This window comes from Pecten maximus, chromosome 12 (assembly GCF_902652985.1).
Source record: "Pecten maximus chromosome 12, xPecMax1.1, whole genome shotgun sequence".
Lineage (NCBI taxonomy): Eukaryota > Metazoa > Mollusca > Bivalvia > Pectinida > Pectinidae > Pecten > Pecten maximus.
The window spans coordinates 28,527,212-28,550,798 of NC_047026.1; the positions used below are offsets into that span (position 1 = coordinate 28,527,212).

Below are 23,587 nucleotides of genomic sequence, written 5' to 3' on the forward strand. Positions count from 1 at the left end.
AACTCAGGTCATCAAGTGATGTGTCGTGTTTGAAGCAATATTTGTATATCAAGTATAATGTTTCTATCGTACAGTCTTGGCACAGGACGGATATTGGTATACACCTTAGATCGCCTTTACTGATATAGTGACGAGACACCAGGCCTCAGGTTCCTCAGTTCCTTACCTTTAGTAAAGTTCATTATCTTATTTTTTTTCTATAGGACAACAGTCCGATAAGGATTGAAGGAAATACACTTAGCTAAGGAACTTTGATTAAATTCTGTAATGATTTAAGTTGGAGGATAGTGATGGAACCAGCTATGGGAAGGGAGGTAACTCAAACTGGTTAGTTAAATGAAAACACGAATATTCAGGGGAGCCTGAAGTCGGTTCCGAATTCCGAGTTCCGTTTTACATACGGAACTCGGAACTGGTTTCCGAGTTCCGTTTTACTTAAACGGAACTCGGAACTCGGAACCAACTTCAGGCTCCCCAGTCACATTCGTCAACATATTGATATTCTAGATGTAATTCTGGAAGGAAAATGCATGCATGGGTATCATTCAGCAACATTCGATCATCAAAACATATTGAGATTTAGTAGCTACATGCATTTACCTAGTTTACTGTTTATTGTTACTTGCAAACATACATTTTATTATCCTGCATTTTATGCATGTAACACAGTGACAGCGAATTTTGAACCAAGGGTCATGAAATTTCCTTTTATTCTTTAAACAGATGAACTGGTTGATATACTGGAACAACATAAGATCTTTTTAAGGAAAAATATAACACTTGAAATAGTCACAAAAATCGAAGTATTCTAATGTTCAAATATAGCATACACCGATTTCTTTTCAAATGTTTTCTATTCTTCATAAAACTTGTGACGCTCCAATATACCAATCAGTCTGAAAACGTAATTTCGATAATAAAACTTTATTTTATTGATTAGCTCCCTTGTGGGTTGAACGTGACGTTGGTAACAATCATCTGATAATTATTTGAAGTCATACCAATGCCAAGTGGATACCACAGTTGATTCTAAATAGTGTACTCGGTGATTCCAGAAGACTCTACCGTAAAGTCTCCTATTCTAAAAGTACAGTATTGTTTGGTAGGTCAGATATACTCTACACTAACACTGATTTTATGGTCGTCTAGTAAATAAATATTTAAACCTACACCTATGGGGTATATTGGCAATCGCTACAGTCGTAGTCGTCATCAGAAGTAACATCGTCAATGACGTCATTCATTCCGAAAACGAATGTATTTTTCACGTGCATTTAAATGGTTATTGGCCGGAACAGACTGTTTATGCCTTCTGTACATGTAACTATTGTGTAACATATATACATGTATGTAATCCGATTGTAACGACAATACCCAGTTTACAATCCGGTGAAGGTCAAGCTATGGTCACTTTGTAGTTCTGTCTTCCGTCTAAATTGTCTTGTTATGTGAAAATATATCATTCTGTCGGTCTGTCTGCTGTCTGTTCGACTACATGTATCTGTTGTCTACAATGTATGTTAGGTCAGGCCGTCCGTCTGTTCGTACGCCTACAGCTGTTATATTGTCTGTTAGGTCAAACTATGTCCGTCTGTTCGACTATCGGTTGTCTACATAGTCTGTGAGGTCAGATCGTCCGTCTGATCGTCCGCCTATCCTTGTCTGCCTCGTTGTTATTTATCGATAGTAATCTTAGTTTGCAGTATAAACGTTACGTGTTGGTACTAAATCCATCAACGTATTTGTCTTTCAATAAATATGATAATAAACATGACTCAATATATTTACCTGTTATATATCTATATTTCATACAGAAAATTCACATGTTTTACCTTTGGATCAACAATGCATGGTGTATATGATACATTGTATTAAGAATTAGATATATAACATAGTAACACAAATGACATCGAAGGTTATTTTATGACTCTGACTTATGTGCTGACCGAGCCTCGAAACTCACGATCTACGGCACAATTACGCTTACACCACTAAATACAAATGTAAATATAAGTCCACATCTCAAAAACAAAACAAAAAAAAAAGAACAAAAAAACGGCCCGATACTCTGACGAAATCATGTACATGTATATACATATTCATGTATATAATGCGCTACATAGAATGCGTCTGCATCCCATTGCGTTCATACCACCATAAACGCAATAAAGACACCGTTCAATCCCTATAAACATACAGTGTAATTATAATCAGATACGTGTATATGTTACCACAATGATGTTTTATCTTCTGCTTTATTTTTATAAAATAGATACTTACAGTGAGGTCATCAAAAACAGTGATATTGAAACCGAAATCTATAACCAAGATATTGCTGTTCATTATCAAATATCTTCGAGAGGAAAATCCGGCCTGAGCAAATGTTTATTTCCATGGCACTATAAGTTTGAGAGAAATAGCATGGAGTTATGAGGTAGCGAAGAGAATAAAACAATTACCGAACAACGATAACTTATGCCCCTGTCACACTTGACCGGATTGGTGTACCGGATATCAACGGATAGAAATTTTTGTTATCCGGTGGTATACGGTGGCAAAGTTGTCAGTCCGGTAGAAATATCCAAACTGACGACGTACTTGCACCGAATATGGAACGGATAAAACGTACCAATAACGAACATGTAACGTACGGCTACCGTACTACCAACCGGGTGTCTCCGAATGAGTAACGAACAACAAACGAACATGAACCGGTGAATCAGGACGTGTACAGGATGCATTCCGGACAAACCGAACACCTAACGGACATTAACGCGCGCGTGCAGAAAAAAAACAAGATATATGCATTTCTCCGGCGATCAGTTGTCAAAAAGTTACGGGCTCAGCCATGACCTCGACCAATAACGTCTTCGCTGTTGCCTGCGGTGCCTTCTTCTCCTGTGGGTTAGGTACTGGTGAAGGTCCATCTGAACATTGTTCATATGCATTTCTGCCTGCAGCAAGGCGGCCCTAAACTGCACAGAAACTTTAGTCTGACATTCCATTCCATGCTGACAACTGTCTGTGAATCTAATTTGGAAGCTTCCAAGAACCTTTTTATATGCCTACGATAATTAATCAGTTTCTGTCGGTAGTCAGTTCCTCCCCCTGCAGGTATCCTGTAGGTATTCTGTATTCATCCGTTCTGTGCGTGTTACCGTTTTCAATCCGTTTGTCTATTCGTCGTGTCCGGTGTTAATCCTGCAAGCATCCTGTGTTTGTCCGTTCTGTGTCCGTTATGTGTTCGTTATGTGTCCGCTGAAGGTCCGGTTTATGCGTGGCGTATGCGTTCAAGTTCCATCAACTGACTGGGTAACGCATGCCCCCCGTACACCTACCGCATATAAACGAACAATGACAGGATATATACAGGACAAAACGGACATGCACAGGACAGCCAACGAATATTCTTATCCGTTACTGTCCGTTTCAAGTTTTGTGCATGCACAAAACTTTCCAACGGATACCACCGTACATCACCTGACATGAAACGAATGAACCGAACATAAAACGGACATAAAACGGATATTGACGAACATCACCGGATATCCAAAAATGTTATCCGTTTCACGTCCGGTGGCCCAATCCGGTAAAGTGTGACAGGGGCATTAACGACAAGCGGTATAAATAGAGGTTCCCCAACGAGTGGAGATTGTTTATCACTTTTATCCAACTCGAGTTAGTTAATTTTTTAATTTTGAAAAGACACGAGCTTTAGCGAGTGTCTTTTCAAAATTAGAACATTAACTAACGAGAGTTGGATAAAAATGATAAACAATCATCACGAGTAGGGGAACTTGTTTATCCCATAACTTCTTTAATTACAAATGTAAGCTAGTCATGTTCAAATTCTCCCAACGTAACAACTAAATTTCGTGAACCAAATCACTACCCGACAAAATATAGGTCGTTATGAACGAAAGCTTATCATCTATTTTATATGCAGGACTCATATCTTCTGTTCTTTATTTGTAAATGATATTATTTTACAAACGAAATATTAGTTTAAAAGTCCTTGTGTCTGTGTAATTTATTAATAGGTAACTTGTTTAAATAACTCGGCTCAAAATATTCGAAGACGACACCGTCATCGCGAAGTCGAACGTCACCGCTGAATATTAGACTAATCATTGTCAGATTCAATTATCGGCCCTTTCTTGGATTTCGTAGGTACTGGTTACTAGTTATTGTGATGTTAAATTTTCATTCTGAGATTTATTCATTCAAGACATCGTGCATTTCAAAAAATATTTTGGAAACCGAGCTGGAGTGTTGAGCAACATAGGTCTACGTAGATCTAGTTTACGTTTGTCAGTGTGTTTACAGGAAATCTCATCAGTTTACTGACATGAGACAAATGTTCCAAGGTGATTTTTACATTTTTGTGTTTGGGATAAATATATTCGCAATAAAGGTAAGTGGAATGATAAGAAAGTGTTTATTCGTTGATTTGAGCACCGACAAATCCACAAAACGCGTCCATGCTGATCTTTTGAATGACAGACGACAAAAAGGGAGAATAACAAAAATAGTCCGTGGTCAAAGGCCAGAGGTTAGCCAATCAGATTTGTTGTAGGTCACAACTGACCAATCGGAGGCTTAGAAAGTGGTTACACACTGCGGTGTGTAAACAAAAACAATAACACACTGCTATGAATTTTATCACGTGCCATATCAGTTGTGAAACAAGCGTAGTTATGGGATAAATCGTCATATTACATCAAGAGCTATACCGAGTTACTATAGGGGTTACGCTGTTACTACCAATACTACTTGGCGGTATTGGGACATAATTTATCCAATAAGTCCAGTGTCATCCAAATGAGCCCCATGTGGGGATTTCTGAGACACTTGTACAAGCTGTGTAACGTTTTAGCCTGTGATGTTCCTGATAACCTTAACACTTACTAAAAGTCACAGTCCACCTCACGAACTCTCATCTTCATTGTTGTAAAGTCCTTCCCGACGGTCGTAATCATGTATAATTCACACCCTTTATTTCAGCATCTGTACCTAAACGGGCTGAGTTACGAAAACAATTCCTAGTTATAATGTCAAGGTTATTTTTGTTACAGAGTGACGTATGCAACACTAACTGAGATATTCCGGTGACACAGGTGGCGTTATTGAACTTTGGTGGTTAGTGGGAAGGTAACCTCATATAAACCTCACACACGTCACTGTGTTTCCGATTCGTGAGTACGCATATAAAACCGCTAGATTATATTAAAAAAAGATATGATGCATTTGTATCTGGTAAAATGACATCTTTCCTGTATTGCTCAAATTTTCGAAGTGTCGTAAACAACTAAAAATACTACATGTATCTATGGACATTACAGCGAATATGGTACACCGAGTGTGTGATAAGGTTCTTCCACTTGAAAGCAAAACAAAAACATTAAACAATATCATTACACCGAATTGTCCTTCCGATGCGGTTGATCAAATATTAAAATATATAGTTATGCCTATTGAGGGAGACTGAGTAAAGATACAAGGGACCGATTGGCCTTAATGTTCATTTGACTTTAGAGAACCTAGCGTTATTGTAGTATTCATACTAACAAGTTAAGTGGTACTGTTGGTCATGGCGGCCATCTTAGATTTCGGATTATCCCAAGAAATGATAATACTAAGCCGTAACCGTTTCAGGATTATTTCAGACAAGTTTGATCGGAATCCCCTTCGTGAATCTTGGGAAGAAGTTCGAAATGAGTTATTTTTCAAGATGGCGGCCATCTTGGATTTCGGACCGGCCTGAAAAATAACAAAACTTGGTCAGGTTTGAGTTGTTGTGCACGGCGCACAACGGCGGATGAAACATGATGAATGTATGGCTTCCTGACCGTTTGAATAAGATGACCTAAAATTGAAATCACAGTAAAGTAAGGAATACACATATCGGATATACATGATACGTGGTCTCACATAACCTGTGATATGGTTGTGGGTTACATTTCGGTGACTAGTTTATTTCTCAAACATATAACCGTGAAGAGTGCAGCATACACTTAGGTTTTGATATTCCCTGGGTGACATTGAAATCCACAAGTTAATTCGTCCATACTATAAACATCCGTGTAAGGATTATATTACAGTGTTTACAATGTATACGGAATCCCACAATCTGTTTAGAATTCAAACTATCATTATACACAACGTTATCTTATAATAAACAAATCAATAACTTGATTCTATTATGCTTTCAATGGACGTGGTTGTAAAGATATGTCAGAGTCTCGTCATGTTGTGGGTTTGTTTCCGAATCGAGATGGAGAAACGGTATCATTATCTTATTTTCAGTTCAGAAATTATAAAAACTTGGTGCACAAAAGTCATTTGCATACTGAACCAGTCACCGAAATACCATTCTGCTCTGTTGCGTAAATTATTTATATTTTCCAATGTAGTCTTATAGTCAAACATGTCCGGGAAACAACTCATACAGTTTCACACAGTTGCAATGACGATAGCCAGGTACATCCGGAACTCCTCTGGCGATATTGTATTACAGTATTTTGGTGAGTTCAGGATGTAGCCAAACAACCATTAAGTTTCTGTATGATGTCATGTTTCGTCTAAAAGCGCTCATCACAGGAATAGGGTTTTCCCGTCGCTCTTCTGTCGGAAACACGCGAATGGTTATCGGAATTCGGGAATAGACTGTTGCACTGATAAAGGGAAGTGTCGGAGACTGTAACAGAGCATCCATTTGAAGACCCCGCTAATTCGCCGCTACAAACACAAACATTTTATCTTGGATAGTTAGAGTACAAACGGCATGTGGCGAATTTCTCAAATTAAATGCAAATAGAATCCCAGAGATAGTACGTAGGAGCCTCGACCGTCTGATGAACCCACTATACAAGTCTTCTTCTCTTCAATAGACACAGTTACTAATATAGCTATCATCTGCAAAAAAGTTGTGTTATTCGAAACATTTTTTGGATGTATGTACATGTATATTTATAGAAAATGAATGAAATATTTTCCACAAAGCATGCGCCTTGATAATGAAATTTTGGACAGTTCGTCTGCGGATAATGTTCAGTAATGCCAATCTTAAAAAAACAATACATTTTGATCTTTATCAGATCGTATAAATATAAATAATGTCTTTTTAACATTCGTCTGCCAGTCCCACCCACTCCAGATCCCTGCTGCGATCTATCCTAACTCAATCTCGTAAAATCTGGCACGGAATCCGTACCACTGTTTCCGGAATATCTATCCCGCGTACATATCCTTTAAGTTTTGAAGCTGACAGAAAAGTGTGTTTTTATGATATCGGGAGAATCAGCAACTGATGCTTACTTAACTTCTGTTTTATTACACAGCGTTCAGATTTTAGATTTAGTTTTTGTCAAACAATTTTATTTTAAGTGTTATCATGTACATATTATACAGGGCTGTTTCCAGACAGCGGAGGTGATAAGATTAATATAGTAGAAATACCAGTTGTATCACTACGCCAGGAAAATAACTAGTAAAAATTCCTGATCTGTCTTGCTTGTATTTAAATATTTCTTCGTTAAATAAGCTTTTACGATGTATGCCAAAGTTTACACATTTTGTATGGCGAGGAAGTCTTATTTTAGGTTCCATACATGGTGTTTTAGAAGCACACATGGGTGTAGATTATGTATACCTGTATATACGGAAATTCAGAACACAGAAACATTTTCAATCAGTTTATACAGTAAACATACACACAAACAGTACAAATCCATTCATCATGCCTAAAACGCTGAGTCCAATTGTAGCAAGCTTCTTCATGTGGAATACAAGTACATGCATGTCAATGTACCATCAAATAACTTTAAATATTTCTAACAAAGCTTGGCATAGGTTTACATGTGGCAGCTTAATGTATATTGTCCAGGCCAAGTGTTCAGTTGTGCCTTTTAATTTCATATAGATTTTTAATGAACAAATATGGCGAACTTCCGGTGTAATAGGTGTTCTCTCAGGCTTGGAAGCTCATCAATAGCCCTTAACACAAACATCGAATGCTTAGGACTGTTTTAGTCTGAAAGCTTGGACCAAAAAATAAATTCCCTTTAGTAAAGTTTTTTCCTCCTTAACATTTGAAAAACAAACCGAACCGCAATTATTTAATTTATGGAACATTAAAGCTTGCTACAACGGACAAATTTTAGTACGTTAAAATATATGAAACTGTTGTTGATAACTTTGTACTATCTATGTGTAAAATTACATACATCATTACATGTTATTTAAAACATTGCAATTACATATACTATATATACGATATGTATACATCGTAACAGACGATATGTATTGACAGTGCACAAATGACGATGATAATTATATATAAATAGTGTCGAAAGAAATCGGGTTATTCCGACGATGCTTCGGGTTGCTCCGGTGCTTGCCGGAACAACCCGAAATGATGCGAAAGTGGCCGAATTAAGATGAGCTACATCCGACCTTAAGCGAACGGAAATCCTCATCCAACAAGAGTATGTGACACTGATGAGACACACATGGGGTAATATGATGTGATGATTGACAGATGATTTCAGTATACAAAAAATGAACCGTTCATGCCAGCAAGCTATCGTGTTAGTTTAAATGGAAGAGTGCCATTCACAATTGCACGTTCCACTTGTAGTCGATAAGTCGATGTCTTCTAATTAAATGCGAATTGTACTTTACACCAAAAATTACAGAAAATTAATGAAATATGGAGCTTGTTTAAAAAATGTTTAATTTAACTTTTAAAAGGATGTAACCAAAATGTTAGTACTAGTTGGTGGGTAGTCCTATAAAGCAAACATTACAATTTCCCAAACACAACGTTTTTGTCAGTTTAAATTTCATTACCATCAACGGCAGACCTTGAAGTTTTTGTGAGTATGGCATTAAACACATGCATTACGTGGCACAAACGAGAATTGTTGAACACCAGAAACGAGATCATACTTGACTGCAGAGGGCGCGTGAGTTGTGAAGACCGTGGTCGGAATCGTTGGAGGAATTATCTTGTGATGACGTCATGGAGTAATTTGCTGAATCTCTCCGAGAAATATCAGATTTGCCGCTGCTTAGAGTCTGAACAGGCTTAGGATAAAGATGACTCGAGTTGTCTTTTGGAACAATGTCAGGCTGCTTCTCTCCAGCTATCTCATTAAAATCTTTATCACTTAAAAGCTTTACTTTCACTTCGTTGTTAGTTTTTGCGTCCTTGAGATCCTTGATGGTCAATCTGGAATCCTTGGGGTGGACCTTGTCCGCCGATTTATAACGGCTCTGCTTATCAAGTTTGTCACGTTGTTCGGCTGTGTCGATGTTTGAGGGTTTGTAACTGATCTGTCGACTTCCGTCAACACTGCTGTGAGGCCTTTGCGGTTTGTTACTCGTATTAGGTAACCTTGTTTCCGATTCCGAAACAGAAGCAGACATTAAAATATTCTCAGGTTTCAGAGATTCAGATTGAACTATTTGTGTTTTTTCTAAGAGAGGTTCTTTGAAATCCTCTCTCTGTTTAGAATGCTGAAATCTTGGTAAACTAGAACTTTTATTATTAGCAGGTGAAGCTGCTCGGCAGGTATCAATGTCAGACAAACTTCGTCGGAAAGGAGATACCATTCCCTTTCGATTCCCTGAATGCACGTCGGCCGTGACATTTACACGTGTCTCACCCTCGTGCGGTGACTGACAGCGAAGAAGATTGTCACTCGACCGCCGCACGGTCTCGTGAAACGTCACACGCTGAGCGCCGCTACGCCTGTTTCGTGAGCGCCTCATTATCACACTATTGCTGTCGTCATCACACGCATCCGGGTTCTCACTGACCGTTGGTAAGGAGAGCTCGAATCGCTCTTCCTCCTCAGAAGGAGCCGGTTCGTACTCATCAAATCCGCTCTCACTAGCTGTTATGTCAACACTTTGGATCGAACTTGGCCTTTTCCCTCGTGTCATCTGGATGTCTTTTAGTTCAATTGAACCAATGGAAATGGATGGTGTTCTTAACAGACTGTCACTCTTTATAACAAATATCGGTTCGCCTACATTTGCGTAGTCTAGTATCCGGAACAGCCACTGTTCCTTTATGGTAAGTAGAGTCCACAAGCAAATCCAACATACCATATATGCCACATCTATAACGACACAAGTCAGAACGAGGTTGTCACTTGTGAGTCTATAGATAGTTACCAAGTCGTAAAGAATGGGACCTTTGAATATTGCCAGTAACACAAGGGTGCCGACTGCGCATGAGTGGGACACATATCCGTTACATGGACCTTTGTAGTTCCGTTTGTGCCTTACATATTTTTCCGGATTGTGTTTCCGGTCGACGAGTCTGAACTTTTCGTGGAAATGGTAAGAGCCGTAGTAGAAGACAGTAATTGCGGACAGAAGAACAATAGTTCCTCCAAACAGGTATAGGACCAAGGTACCGCCCGGACCCAGGGCTAGAGAAAGGTTATGGCTGTACATGGAATAATTTATTGTCACTTTGTACAATATTGAAAATCCTGTATAGGCGAAGATAGATTCCACACTCATAAAAAGTAGCTGGAAAGCAAAGGTTAATGCTAGGGCCTTGTTTGTATACCAGAACACAGAGGCGTATCGAACGGTAAAAGCAACAAGCGCCGATACGAAAAAGATGAATTCTGGTGACATCACTGAATCCCCAAGCGTATAGATGATCCCGATATTGAAAGCAGAAGCATTACTTTTGACGGTACTGTTCATACGGGCATTGAAGTCGCTCCATCCTCTACGCTCATCGGGTAACAAAAAGTCGATGTTTGACGACCATACGTTGCCTGAAATATAGAAAATTGACTTCCGTTAACAATAATTTTGATATAAACTTAAGCATATCTACAATAAAAACATCTGCACATGTATGATATAAAACTGGTCTGAAATCTATGCTTCCGTTCTCGATCACCATTCTTTAAAGTCGTTACATCTTATGCTTAATTCAAAATGTCGAAACACGCATTGAGATACTTTAAAACTTTTTAACCGGCTTAGTGACGTAATTAAGAAAGATTCGATTTCTAACTATTAAATGAATGATAGGCTATATATGTATTCAAAGAAAGCGAAGACTCAATAGCAAAGTTCAATATTATCAGAATATGCCGCTAAAGCGACTATACGGTAAAAATATCAATATCTGGCGTAATATCGTAAAATTATATTAAAACAACAATATTTCTCCTTAATTACGAAAATTAAAAGTGTTCATATAATTTTTTAATACCTAAATCAGTGCACATCAATAACATTACAATTCGTGTAACCGCTCTTAAACATGACACTACTCGGACTCGTCACTTAAACATGACACTGCTCGAACTCGTCACTTAAACATGACACTGTTCGGACTCGCCACTTAAACATGACACTGCTCCGACTCGTCACTTAAACATGACACTTCTCGGACTCGTCACTTAAACATGACACTGCTCGAACTCGTCACTTAAACATGACACTGTTCGGACTCGCCACTTAAACATGACACTGCTCCGACTCGTCACTTAAACATGACACTGCTCGGACTCGTCAATTAAACATGACACTGCTCCGACACGTTACTTAAACATGACACTGCTCGGACTCGTCACTTAAACATGACACTGCTCCGACTCGTCACTTAAACATGACACTACTCCGACTCGTCACTTAAACATGACACTGCTCCGACTCGTCACTTAAACATGACACTAGTCTGCTCCGACTCGTCACTTAAACATGACACTGCTCGGACTCGTCACTTAAACATGACACTACTCGGACATGTCACTTAAACATGACACTGCTCCGACTCGTCACTTAAACATGACACTGCTCCGACTCGTCACTTAAACATGACACTGCTCGGACTCGTCACTTAAACATGACACTACTCGGACTCGTCACTTAAACATGACACTGCTCGGACTCGTCACTTAAACATGACACTGCTCCGACTCGTCACTTAAACATGACACTGCTTCGACTCGTCACTTAAACATGACACTGCTCCGACTCGTCACTTAAACATGACACTGCTCGGACTCGTCACTTTAACATGACACTGCTCCGACTCGTCACTTGTACCCACGTGACTCTATTCGACTTTCTCCGCGTAGCATAATATTGTTTACGAACATTTACGAAATTTACATAACATTTTAAACGATATAGGCTCGTGTCTCGCTATATCTAAATTCCATTTAATTATTTAAAAGAAGACATCATCGTTAAATGAGTATGAAATCTATATTTATACTCGCTTTAAAGATGATATAATTTTATTAAACCATATACGTATATTTAAGACAATCTATTTTAAGGCTTCCGTTGTATTGGTATTAATTGCCATACTGTTTCTCCAGAAATGTGTGATACAGTTTTATACCTTCGAGTGAGTAGGTGTTAAAACGACTTTGCTGTGGAGATTAGCTTGACGTTGATGGCCACTGATATTCTCAACGTTATAACTTATAACGCGTCTATAGAAGGTTGTGCTAAAAACGATGTGATTTGGCCTTCACAGAAATGTCACAAAATGTCTCTCTGTACATAAACTTCACACAAACGTGTTTTCAGCTGGTAAATCACAGAGACAATGACTTAATAATTAAATGCGGGAAACCGGCATTTCTGTGGCCACAAATTAAACAAACAACGGAATTATGATTCATTGGCAGAGATCGTCAGTCATTATTGGTCGTGTTTAGACATCCAAACTTGAGATCTGGGGAGATCTTCAGTAATTATCATTCGTATTTCGAAATCCTAATATAAGATCTGGTTATTTTTGCAGAGATTGTCAGTCATTATAGGTCGTATTTCGAAATCCAGATATAACTGTGGGTTTAGGATTTTAACAGTCCGTGCTTTGTCTCACTGTTTTAGAATTATTCGTTCACGTCTGGGTATCGTCATTGTTTATCTCTAAAAACAGTGACCGTAAATGGGAATCTTGGACATATTAGGTCATTGACATTTATACTTTACAGCCATAGTAATTTTATACAAGTATTAGCTTCTCAAAATGGTAAGAGGGCTATGAATTGAGATAGATGGGTACGTAGAAGCTCGCGTATTTATGCTGGGAATGTATTTATGAGAGCTATAATTTGGTGTTAAGTGCGTTCACGCGCGGACAACTTTTGGACTGTTGGTCAGGTGGTACTGTGGCCTTTCTCTCATACGCATGTCTCTCTGATTGTATCGATATCCGACCATCACCAAACAACAGCGCCGCTTTGTGAGGAATAATAGAACAATGTCTGACAATTCTGTATTAAACATTCGGATCTCTCTTATTGATCGTTTTTTTTGTTTTTAATTTCCCGAATTGTACCTCTACCTGGTGATATCACAGAGAGCATGTTCCAATCACATGTATACCGAATCACTGACAGCGAGACAAAGTGACAGACTAAATATATCCGTGAGCAAACTCCACAATATGGCTGATACAGCGACCAATGATAATGGCGGCTCTCATTCGTGAGGGACAAGTCTGCTACACAAATCCTTCATATGTACCAAACCCGAAAAGATAGAAAAGAACATTCTGAACATGGAAATTCAATAGGACGATCCATTTATGGTTGGTTGTTGACGATAGTCAAATGTGTTATGCTTTAATTTTTTTAATGTACGTACACATGTAGATATCACAGACATATATATATCTATAAACAAGAAATATCTTTAAAAAAGATAAACGGCATAGTTTTAATGCTGGTGATGATTAATTAACTAACTAATGCGTTTCAGCATGGATAACAAAATTATATCAGTTTGAATCATTTTGGTGATAATAAGACTGCATTTGAATCAGGAATACAATTGTATTAATGTGTCATTTGAAAAGATACATCCACCTATTCAGGTGGCATTCAATCTTAACTTTGTTTCGTTTTTAACAGCATACATGTATCTGCATTTTGCATTTACATTTACATTTACCGCTACATTGACCAATCACATACTTAATTTTGACAAGTAACGCCACCTGTCGCGTCATATCCGGGGCTAAAAGAATATTAATATTATACGGCTATATCGATCCCCCCTATGGTAGTAACAACAAGTGTGTGAGGTAGGATAACGGGTTATTGGTGATGACGTATGTTTGATGCTATTAAGAAGAGTGTGTATACTCTGTTTTAAACAGACTGATATCCTCGACGTCCTTATCTATGGGAGACGATATCTACAATGGGGACAATATACGGTGAATACAATAATATATTTCAACCAGGAAACAAAAAAAATCTTGGCAGTGAAAACAAGGTTGTATATAGGTTACCCATGGCGAGAATAACCGGATATTCCTTACATGAAAACACCAGCTAAACAAATTTCGGAGCGGCTGATAGAATTCTCCGAACGCTCTTGTTGGCTTTAATCAAACGATTTCCGCGGACAATGAGGGACTGAGAGGATTAGTATGTTAAATCGCGTGTCTAGACGTATACCTCTCATTCGATTTCTATTTTAACCATGTTTAAAGCGACACTAACGTAGCCATTACTCAGGATCAATGAGATGAACACTGTGAAGGGGATAGGAACGTCTCTCTCATAGTCGTCTTACTATCGGCTATCTGGATTGAATTTTGGTGGATTTCCTTTCGGCTTGATGATTACGAGATAAGTTCGGGTTAATTGCGTTATTTTGCTGCTATGACTATCTACATTTATACCATGCATTGTAGTTTCCGTGTGGAACCCTTAAAGTATTTCTTGCGTAACACCATTGAACTACAATAATTTTGCATATTAGTACGTGTGCCATGTGTCCAAGTTTTGGGTGAAACCAGGAGGGCGAGGACAAAGGCGTTAGGGGTGTACATTGTGTCATTGTGGCCTAACTGACTTCTATTAGAGTTGACATTTAGTTTAGCGATCGACAGTCCGACTAGAATACAACATCCTCTCCCAATGGAGCTATTATCATTTTACTCCTCCTATCACATCCCAGTTATTGCTCGATATGTCTCATACCAGTAGGGGCACGGGCACGATTTCTGAATCGTAAAGATTCTGATATTTACAGCCGAATGTAAGACTAGACAAGTCAATATATTGTGTTCATACCAAATCACAAGAGATAAGAATAGTTGGTCAGAGCCGAAATTCGGGTTTGATATTTTATGTCTTGACAAGACAAAATACGTTTGTTATTAAACACCACATGGCAATATGAGAAAAAAAATGCACAAAATGACATACCAGCGTTGCATTAAGAAAATATAAGATGACACGGGACAGTTTAGCGCGCATCCACAAAACGGCAAGCTGAAGTGTGGCAAAATGCAAGCAAAAGCACCTTTATAAAACGCCCTTTACTGTATTACAAACAATGCTGAAGTCAAATCGACCCCAAAATAGCATCAACGTAGAATAACCAAATAAATAACAGTCGATACAAATATATATGTCACATATGTTTGCTGTATTAAAGAAACTGGAATGGGAAGGATGAAATTACCCCCTCCCCCAAACACACACACATACAAAACCCCTCAAATACAGTAGATACGGCTTCTAAACTGATTATTTAGCCTAAAAATGTATTGGCGATATCGCGATATGTATCATTTTTGTCTTTTATACCCATCAACGAGGGCATTACGTTACTAACCCATGTACATGACGTGTATTATAATCAATATCTACGTTGACCAATGTCGGCTGACTAGGAGTTGAGTAGTACTGTAAAATTCCACAGACATCTGTAAGTTTGTGTCATTTCGCGTTGTATATTCTGAAAAGATAACATTATTTTGCTCTCCCCACACCTGGAAAATAAAAGGTTACATTTCTACTAGACTAGCTATTTGACTGGCCTTCGATTTTGCCGTGCCGAATTCCAGGCTTACAGAGAGCGATAGTGAACATAGCCCCTGGAGAGTTGAAAATGGTTCCCCACTGAAACTAATTTAAATTGATTTCATATTTTCCCTGCGAACTCATGTGGATACCACGGTATATAATAGTGACTTAGCCTATTTTCACCGACATATTAAGTGTCAGATACTTTCTGAGAAATTAACTTGATAATAGAGACGTATCATTATTTAAACTGCGACCGGAAAGACAATTTTTCAAAAGAAAATATTTTTTTCCAACATTCGATGTCTTGTGTTGGATGTTAAATAAAGCCGGCTGTGCCTACTAAATTTTGTATTATGAGATCCGTGTCCCATTTTGTATTACCTATGTATGTACAAACTCAGTGACAATACCGGAAGTGCCAGCAATGACTTATGCATGATGACAGCTATGACAATTGATCTATTGTTCTAGATGAGGCTATGATGTTATAGATCAACCATTGACAAAGAACAAAACCAGTAAAACTTACTTTGGATGTTCGGCAATTGTAGTTATAGTGTAGGATTTCCATACATCATATACTGTAGTTCGGGGATTGCAGTTTCAGTGCAGGATTTTCATGCATCACAGAGTTTGGCAATTGTTGTTATAGAGTAGATTTCATACATCATATAGTTCGGCAATTGTAGTTAATTGTATGGTTTGTATAGCACATAGTTCGGCAATTATAGTTATAGAGTAGATTTCATACATCATATAGTTCGGCAATTGTAGTTAATTGTATGGTTTGTATAGCACGTAGTTCGGCAATTATAGTTATAGAGTAGATTTCATACATCATATAGTTCGGCAATTGTAGTTAATTGTATGGTTTGTATAGCACATAGTTCGGCAATTATAGTTATAGAGTAGATTTCATACATCATACAGTTCGGCAATTGTAGTTAGTTGTATGGTTTGTATAGCACATAGTTCGGCAATTATAGTTATAGACTAGATTTCATACATCATATAGTTCGGCAATTGTAGTTATAGTGTTAGGTTTTTATCATATAGTTCGGCAATCAGGTTTGATTTGCTTTCAAGAGCTTTCGTCAGTACATTGTTAATCGGAATCCGGTGACTATTGATTTATTTTTATTTCTCCCACTTCTGTAACCATTTGATATAACATAGGAGCCGCCCTGATGGCAGAATCGTGTTATTTCAGTCAATATCGCTGACCAGTCTTAACAGGTGTAGGTTTGGCTTAGAATGATTATTTGTTACATAAACAAATCTGCTGATGCTTCAAAATAATAGAGACTTGACTCACTTTTTTCACGAGGAAAGGTTTAAACAAAACCTCTATCAAGACAAATTAAAACAACATAAACACTAACCAACATGGCCTACGTGTTCCAGATCTAACGGGTTGCAGTGTCATAAACTTTGGCCAAATTGGGCACAAGTTGGCTATACCGAGACAATTATTGCCACGTGCTGCGTCTGTGTTTACGCAGGTACAGTATATATTCACTTTACATGACCACGACTGTCTGTTTGGCATGCTGTATTACCGATCAAGAAATCCTTGGTACTTGATGATGCTCTTTATTGCGTCTATTTTACGACGTCTATAGCTGTATTGTGCCTGCAAGGGCCATAAACCGTATATACTGCAAATAAACTAGTCCTGGCGGTATTTTATTTTCGTTCATTGTAGATTATTTAACTTCTTAATCAAAGGATGATATATATGCAGACACAAGATTTTAATGTTCACCTCTTGTAATATTTCAACTACAAATGGTCGTGTCGGTGACTAGATGTGAACATCGTCGAGAATTGCTACTTATACATGCACATGCAGTTCGTAATGTCAATCCTTAATGTATTCTTTAACACTTAATTAAATAAACTGATCCCCATACTTCGTTCACATTAACTTACTGTGGTGTTGATTGTAATGATCAAGTTTATGTTTCAATCAAATCTGTCAGTATTCACAAGATTATAACCAAGTGAACGACGCCGAGTAATATTTAACAAAGTGAATTAGAATCTACACCGAAAAACACTGACAATTAAGGCCGAGTAATACTGGTACCAAGTGAACTAGGCCGAGTAATACTGGTACCAAGTGAACTAGGCCGAGTAATACTGGTACCAAGTGAACTAGGCCGAGTAATACTGACAGCAAGTGAACTAGACCGAGTAATACTGGTACCAAGTGAACTAGGCCGAGTAATACTAACACCAAGTGAACTAGGCCGAGTAATATTGGTACCATGTGCACTTGGTCGCGTGATACTCAAACCATGTGAACTAGGCCGAGTAATAATCACTGCAAGTGTAGTGATATTCACACCAAGTAAATATAGTACATATGTGTAGACATGTACCCAGTAAACCTGAATGCAGATTTACATGCACTGTACCGTATTAATACCAAGTGAACCAGTAGATACATCTGTGCGAGTAACACAGTCAAAGTCAGAGGTACTGTACTCGAGGCCTGCAGTATACTTTATAATGTCGAATGGATATCGCTTGGTTATTAAAAATCTTGGTCTATCTTTTAAGATTTTAAACAGATATTAACACGAGTTTCTCATTAAAATGATATGAATAATTGATTGTGTAGAAAATACCACAAACTATCAAATTAAGGCAATAGAAACCACGTATGATAAGTTAGTAACACGATGTCAAGGGTTTGATCCGGGCGCGCTTGATCGATGGTGCATCTCGTATCCACCGGCACTTTTAATACAACTAACGTGTCATCCGTAAAACTCGACTTCAAATTAAGCCTGTATCTTTCGCTGTTAATCGTGTTAAGTTAATGGAATTACTTGAGGATTAAATACGAAACTGAGGTTTAATCTTCATCAAATCTGATTACATTGAATTTTCCCACCATTAATTATCGCTTGGTTTTTTTGGTTTTTTTTTTGTCTTTTTAACTTTTACACTTCTTTTTCCCTAACGCCGTGTCAATTTAAGGCGGTCTTGGTTCCCTTATATGCTTTACTCTGGTGACTCCGAATTCTAACGGTATCGATCAGATAATAATGTGTCTATTTTATCACCAGTAACGAAGTCCTGTATTATCTCTTTAAAAAAGCAATTCTTATCACAAATAGCTGAACAGAAAAAGATATGCTGTAAGGGGGATTCTAAGTATTTCATTATGTTTTGTGGTTTATTGAATGCTACAATAAAACTATATGATTGAATTGAACAATGGATATCAATAATATGGATTACGTTCTCCTTTCTGTTTAAATCATTTGTGTTTAATTTATCTATAAAAGGAACACTTATATCATACTTTCATTTTAAAATATCTCGTAAATGTGGTTGGTCGCCTTTTTATTGAGACGATAAAGGTTGGTTGGTTGATATTCGGAAGTCGTGTATCTAATCGCAGTTTGTTTTAGCACTTAAGATGCTGTCCGCGAGTGTGTTTCGTGAACACCAGTAGTACGTTTTGTCCACCATTAGACGCCAATGACTGTAATAACGTAGAGTTTATTACGTGAAGATTGTATCAATGCTACAACGAAGTTATTTGATTTGATTTTCTATTTAAATTATTGACATAATATCAATCAATTAAAAGTCATGAAGGTCACATTTAACTATTGGGAATCCATTAAAAAAGGCAAATTTAACTGTATTAGGATCCATCAAAAATCACACTTAACTGTGTTGGATCAATTAAAATAGGTGCATATTATGTTGGGTGTTGGATCAATTAAAAAGGTCGCATTAAATCTTTGTGGGATCCTATCAATTTCAGTCAAAATGACTTTGTATGGAATCATCAAGATTTCAATGAATGAAAGACTTAAGATCATGTCACAAGAATTATTATATGAATAAGGCAGAAAAAAAAATTTTCAGTGCTACAGTGGACAGTAATTGGAATCTTCTATTGGAATGTATATTTTCACGTCAATAACTACCCATCTGTTTATATGTTTGTGACTAGACGATTTAGAACCAATCTAATCACACGTTCTGACTATTCCTTGGAAGATACTTTAACCAGCTTTGCTGTTCGACAATTCACCCTCCTTTCGAAATCCCGCGGTTATATTACCAACTTGATGTTTTAAGATGAATGGAGTATTCCTAATTATCAGGTGCCATTAACTGTAATGAGTAATCGCTTCACCATCCTGAATAATCTCCACACAAGTGTGTCCCACCGGTGAGACAGGTGTAATGCCATTCACTATTATAGACACGCAATCAGAAGCCAGACCCCGTGTAATTGCCGCGCCCTATACTGAACACTTGGCGAAGAGCGAACCAAGCATACCCCGACGCCAGAAACAGTTTACAAGGCATGCCAATACGTTGTTCAGCAGAGGCAATATCGTCCGTAATACTGATAAATAGGCTTCGTTTCATCAGTGTCTTGTGCTGTCGTGTCCAGCCATATGTTCTACCTTGTTTCCTATAATGCCCGTTTACATTAATTGCTCGACATGCCGAGCTCGCTGTGTTAGCTGAATCACTACAGTACACGGACGTCATAGTTTCCAATATAAATATTTTGTTTATGGTGTTAAAAATTGAAGCCGTCTTTCATTGCCTGAGGTATGATTTATGGTTCGTTCTTTATTTTTTTTTTTTTTGTATTTTATTGCTTCCTCTGAGGTTGATCAACTCTCCCAGATGCAAAGTCATAAACTGTACTTCGCAGTTATGCGAGCTATTAAAGTTGTGTTGTTCGAAACAAAACACAGTCAGTTTACAAGTACAGGGGAAAACGTGATCTCCTAATTATGTAGTATTAAATTTTGAAATAAACTGTCCTAATGTCAACATGTTCAGTATTAATAGGAAACGGCCAGTGCAGCATCATCGTTACCTCTCGAGTAGGAATAGGGCAAAGCAACATCGAATACCGACATACTAACGAAATCAACAAAATAAGGGCAAACTTTATAACATAAATGTACATTTGCATGAATATTCTTGAAAATAGTAAAAGGGAACAAAACCAGGTGTTCCGGAAGGGTAAACGTCTTTAACTTCATCGCCTACACCTGTCATACAAATCTAGGTCGAATCCGGACTAAGACACAAACTCAAAATAAGAATTAGGGTGGTGGTAGAGAACAATCGTACACGGAAATAGAACATTTCCAAATATGAAAATGATGTCGACTACAGGAACTCTCTCTCGGTCTTCATAACAAACTAGTTAGTTATCATCATTAGGCCATATACATACAGTAGGCAACACTCTCGAGTGAATGTTTTATTATTTTAATTTCGCTCCAAACTATCAGACAGTTGTAAAATGGCCTGAATACATATTGAAGGATCTGCATACCGACCAAGATTGTCAGATCTCTGATGAATACATATGGTAGATTTCTGCTTCAGTTTCAGACATGAAGGCACTTTAAGAAAGTTTACCAGCAGTTCCTTTCCTGACAGCTATTTTTTCTCTCAAAATATCCCTTTTATCTATTTTAAAGGTTTCAGAATCCCGTACATATGTACACACTAAACTCAGTTCAGTGTCGCGCTGCACTTTTGTAATATGACGTGTTTTTCCTCTAAAATTACTAACATATGACAGTAACTCAAAATGTTTTAGAATTTCCAGTAAAAAATCTTGATTAAAATGTACACAACTGTCGGAGATTCGAGTGTGACACGCCAAACCATCGCAGACCTCACCAGGGCGCCCTATGCCCTGTCATACAAAATAACACTTTGGGTTGAAGAGTGTGCCACAGTTTCCTGTTCCGCTATAATGACGGTCAACTCATATCACGTCATGTGCCAATCATTGTCAATTTTGAGGATTATATTTTACATTTTGTGTGTCAGTTGATGTCTGCGATAACCCTTTACCATAACAGAAACGCTCGTCAGGACTAATACAGGCGGGCCAGAAATGTATCGGAGACGCGGAAACAAATACCCTAGGATTACTGAAGAAGCTCTACATCAAAGACTGGACAGGGCTACACATAGTTGACTGTACCTCGGCCACAGGTTCGCGTGTTTATGGAATGTTTACAGGAACGTGTTACTTTGATCAGGACTGGCTGGCTAATCTCTTGTAGCATATCTATGCTATACAACACATATGATTCCCAAACACGTGTTTTTGTTGATAAGAATAGACACTGCTCACCACAATGAGACTAATCTAATTATCGGACTTTAACATTTTTGTTGTCCCTCCGGTCATCTGTTTTACATAGTTTTGCTTTTCCACACTTTTATATGATAGATTGAGCTGAATAATACTTTATCCAGATTTCTGCATGCTGGCCCTTTCATCGTTGAGGAGTTCTAGAAGGATGACACAGTTGTACGAGTGATGCAGTTTTATATTCGGCTTACACTGTATCTGTCAGGCCAACTTAATGAATTTACATGTAAGGTGATGGGGGCCTGTGTGTCTTAGATATAATACCCGGGATTAAATGTACATGTAAGGTGATGGGGGCCTGTGTGTTTTAGATATAATACCCGGGATTAAATGTACATGTTAGGTGATGGGGGCCTGTGTGTCTTAGATATAATACCCGGGATTAAATGTACATGTAGTTGTGCAGACAGTTTGTTAACATTTTCAGTTTTATTGAAGTTTTTAGACATTTGAATCAACCTCCAACTGAGAGCAATGATACTTTTTGATGTGTGTATTTTATATGTAAAGTATTTCTACAACTTATGAAGCAAAACTTTTATTTGAATTCTCCATTCTGCATCAAATGAAAAGATTAATATGTTTCCACCTATTGACTTTGGGTTTGGTTTATTTTGTTTAACGTCCTATTACCAGCCGGGGTCATTTAAGGACGTGCCAGGTTTGGAGGTGGAGGACAACTGGAGTACCCGGATAAAAACCACCGGCCTACGGCCAGTACCTGGCAACTGCCCCACGTAGGATTCGAACTCGCAACCCAGAGGTGGAGGGCTAGTGATAAAGTGTCGGGACACCTTAATCATTCGGCCACCGCGGCCCCTTCCCACGTATTGGCCGTTATTGTATTAAATCATTGATATTTTGAAATAGCCATTTAAAATGATGATACCATGAAATGTAATTGTATTAGTGACCTTGGATATTTCGACTTTATAGACATAAAAAGTTAATGTGTACATTTAAGTTAGCATTACAATACAGTATTACAGTTTTATTCCCCTGGATTCGGATAGGGAAGTTTATTGACTGCAGGAGGTGTTATACAATGGCCAGGCAATATCAAGCTGTTACGCAATTGAAATGTATATGTTCCAACTGAAGATCGCCTCTTGGAATGATCTGAAAGGAAGTTGCCTTACTAAAGCCATATCATCTCAGAGAACATCTGGCTACAACTGTATATAATACTCTTTGGAAACAAATGTGTCTAGCTCACATTTTCAGTTAAAAATGGCCATATGAGTCAACTTAAAATACGAACTATATATTGGGGCTATAAGCCAGGAACCGCAGGAGAGTGGTTCTCCGTTTATATGCGTTCGACGTAGATGGCAATTCGCTGTACATCCTATCCTTGAAGATTTATTCCGAAAATAGACGATTGTGATTTACTTCCAAAGTTAATGAGACTCGAGGAAAATTTGACAAGATCAGAGCTTTCATATGTACAGCGTCATTGCTGGGTTTTCGTAAAGCCGTGACTACCAGATAGTACCATTGCATCAGAATGACATCAACCAGAAGAACACATACAGACCTATACTGCTGACGTAAACAACACTAGACCTTATAAACTCCGCGGATTTCA

At 38.0% G+C, this 23,587-nt stretch overlaps 1 protein-coding gene across 1 annotated transcript in view; it reads right to left on the minus strand.

Annotated features, from left to right (window-relative positions):
* Positions 1 to 23,587, minus strand: part of LOC117339281 — a 68,185-nt gene that overhangs the window by 2,251 nt on the left and 42,347 nt on the right. The window contains exon 2 of the mRNA XM_033900792.1: positions 8,950 to 10,802. Coding sequence (XP_033756683.1) covers positions 8,950 to 10,802 — 1,853 coding nt within the window. The remainder of the gene's footprint in view (positions 1 to 8,949; positions 10,803 to 23,587) is intronic.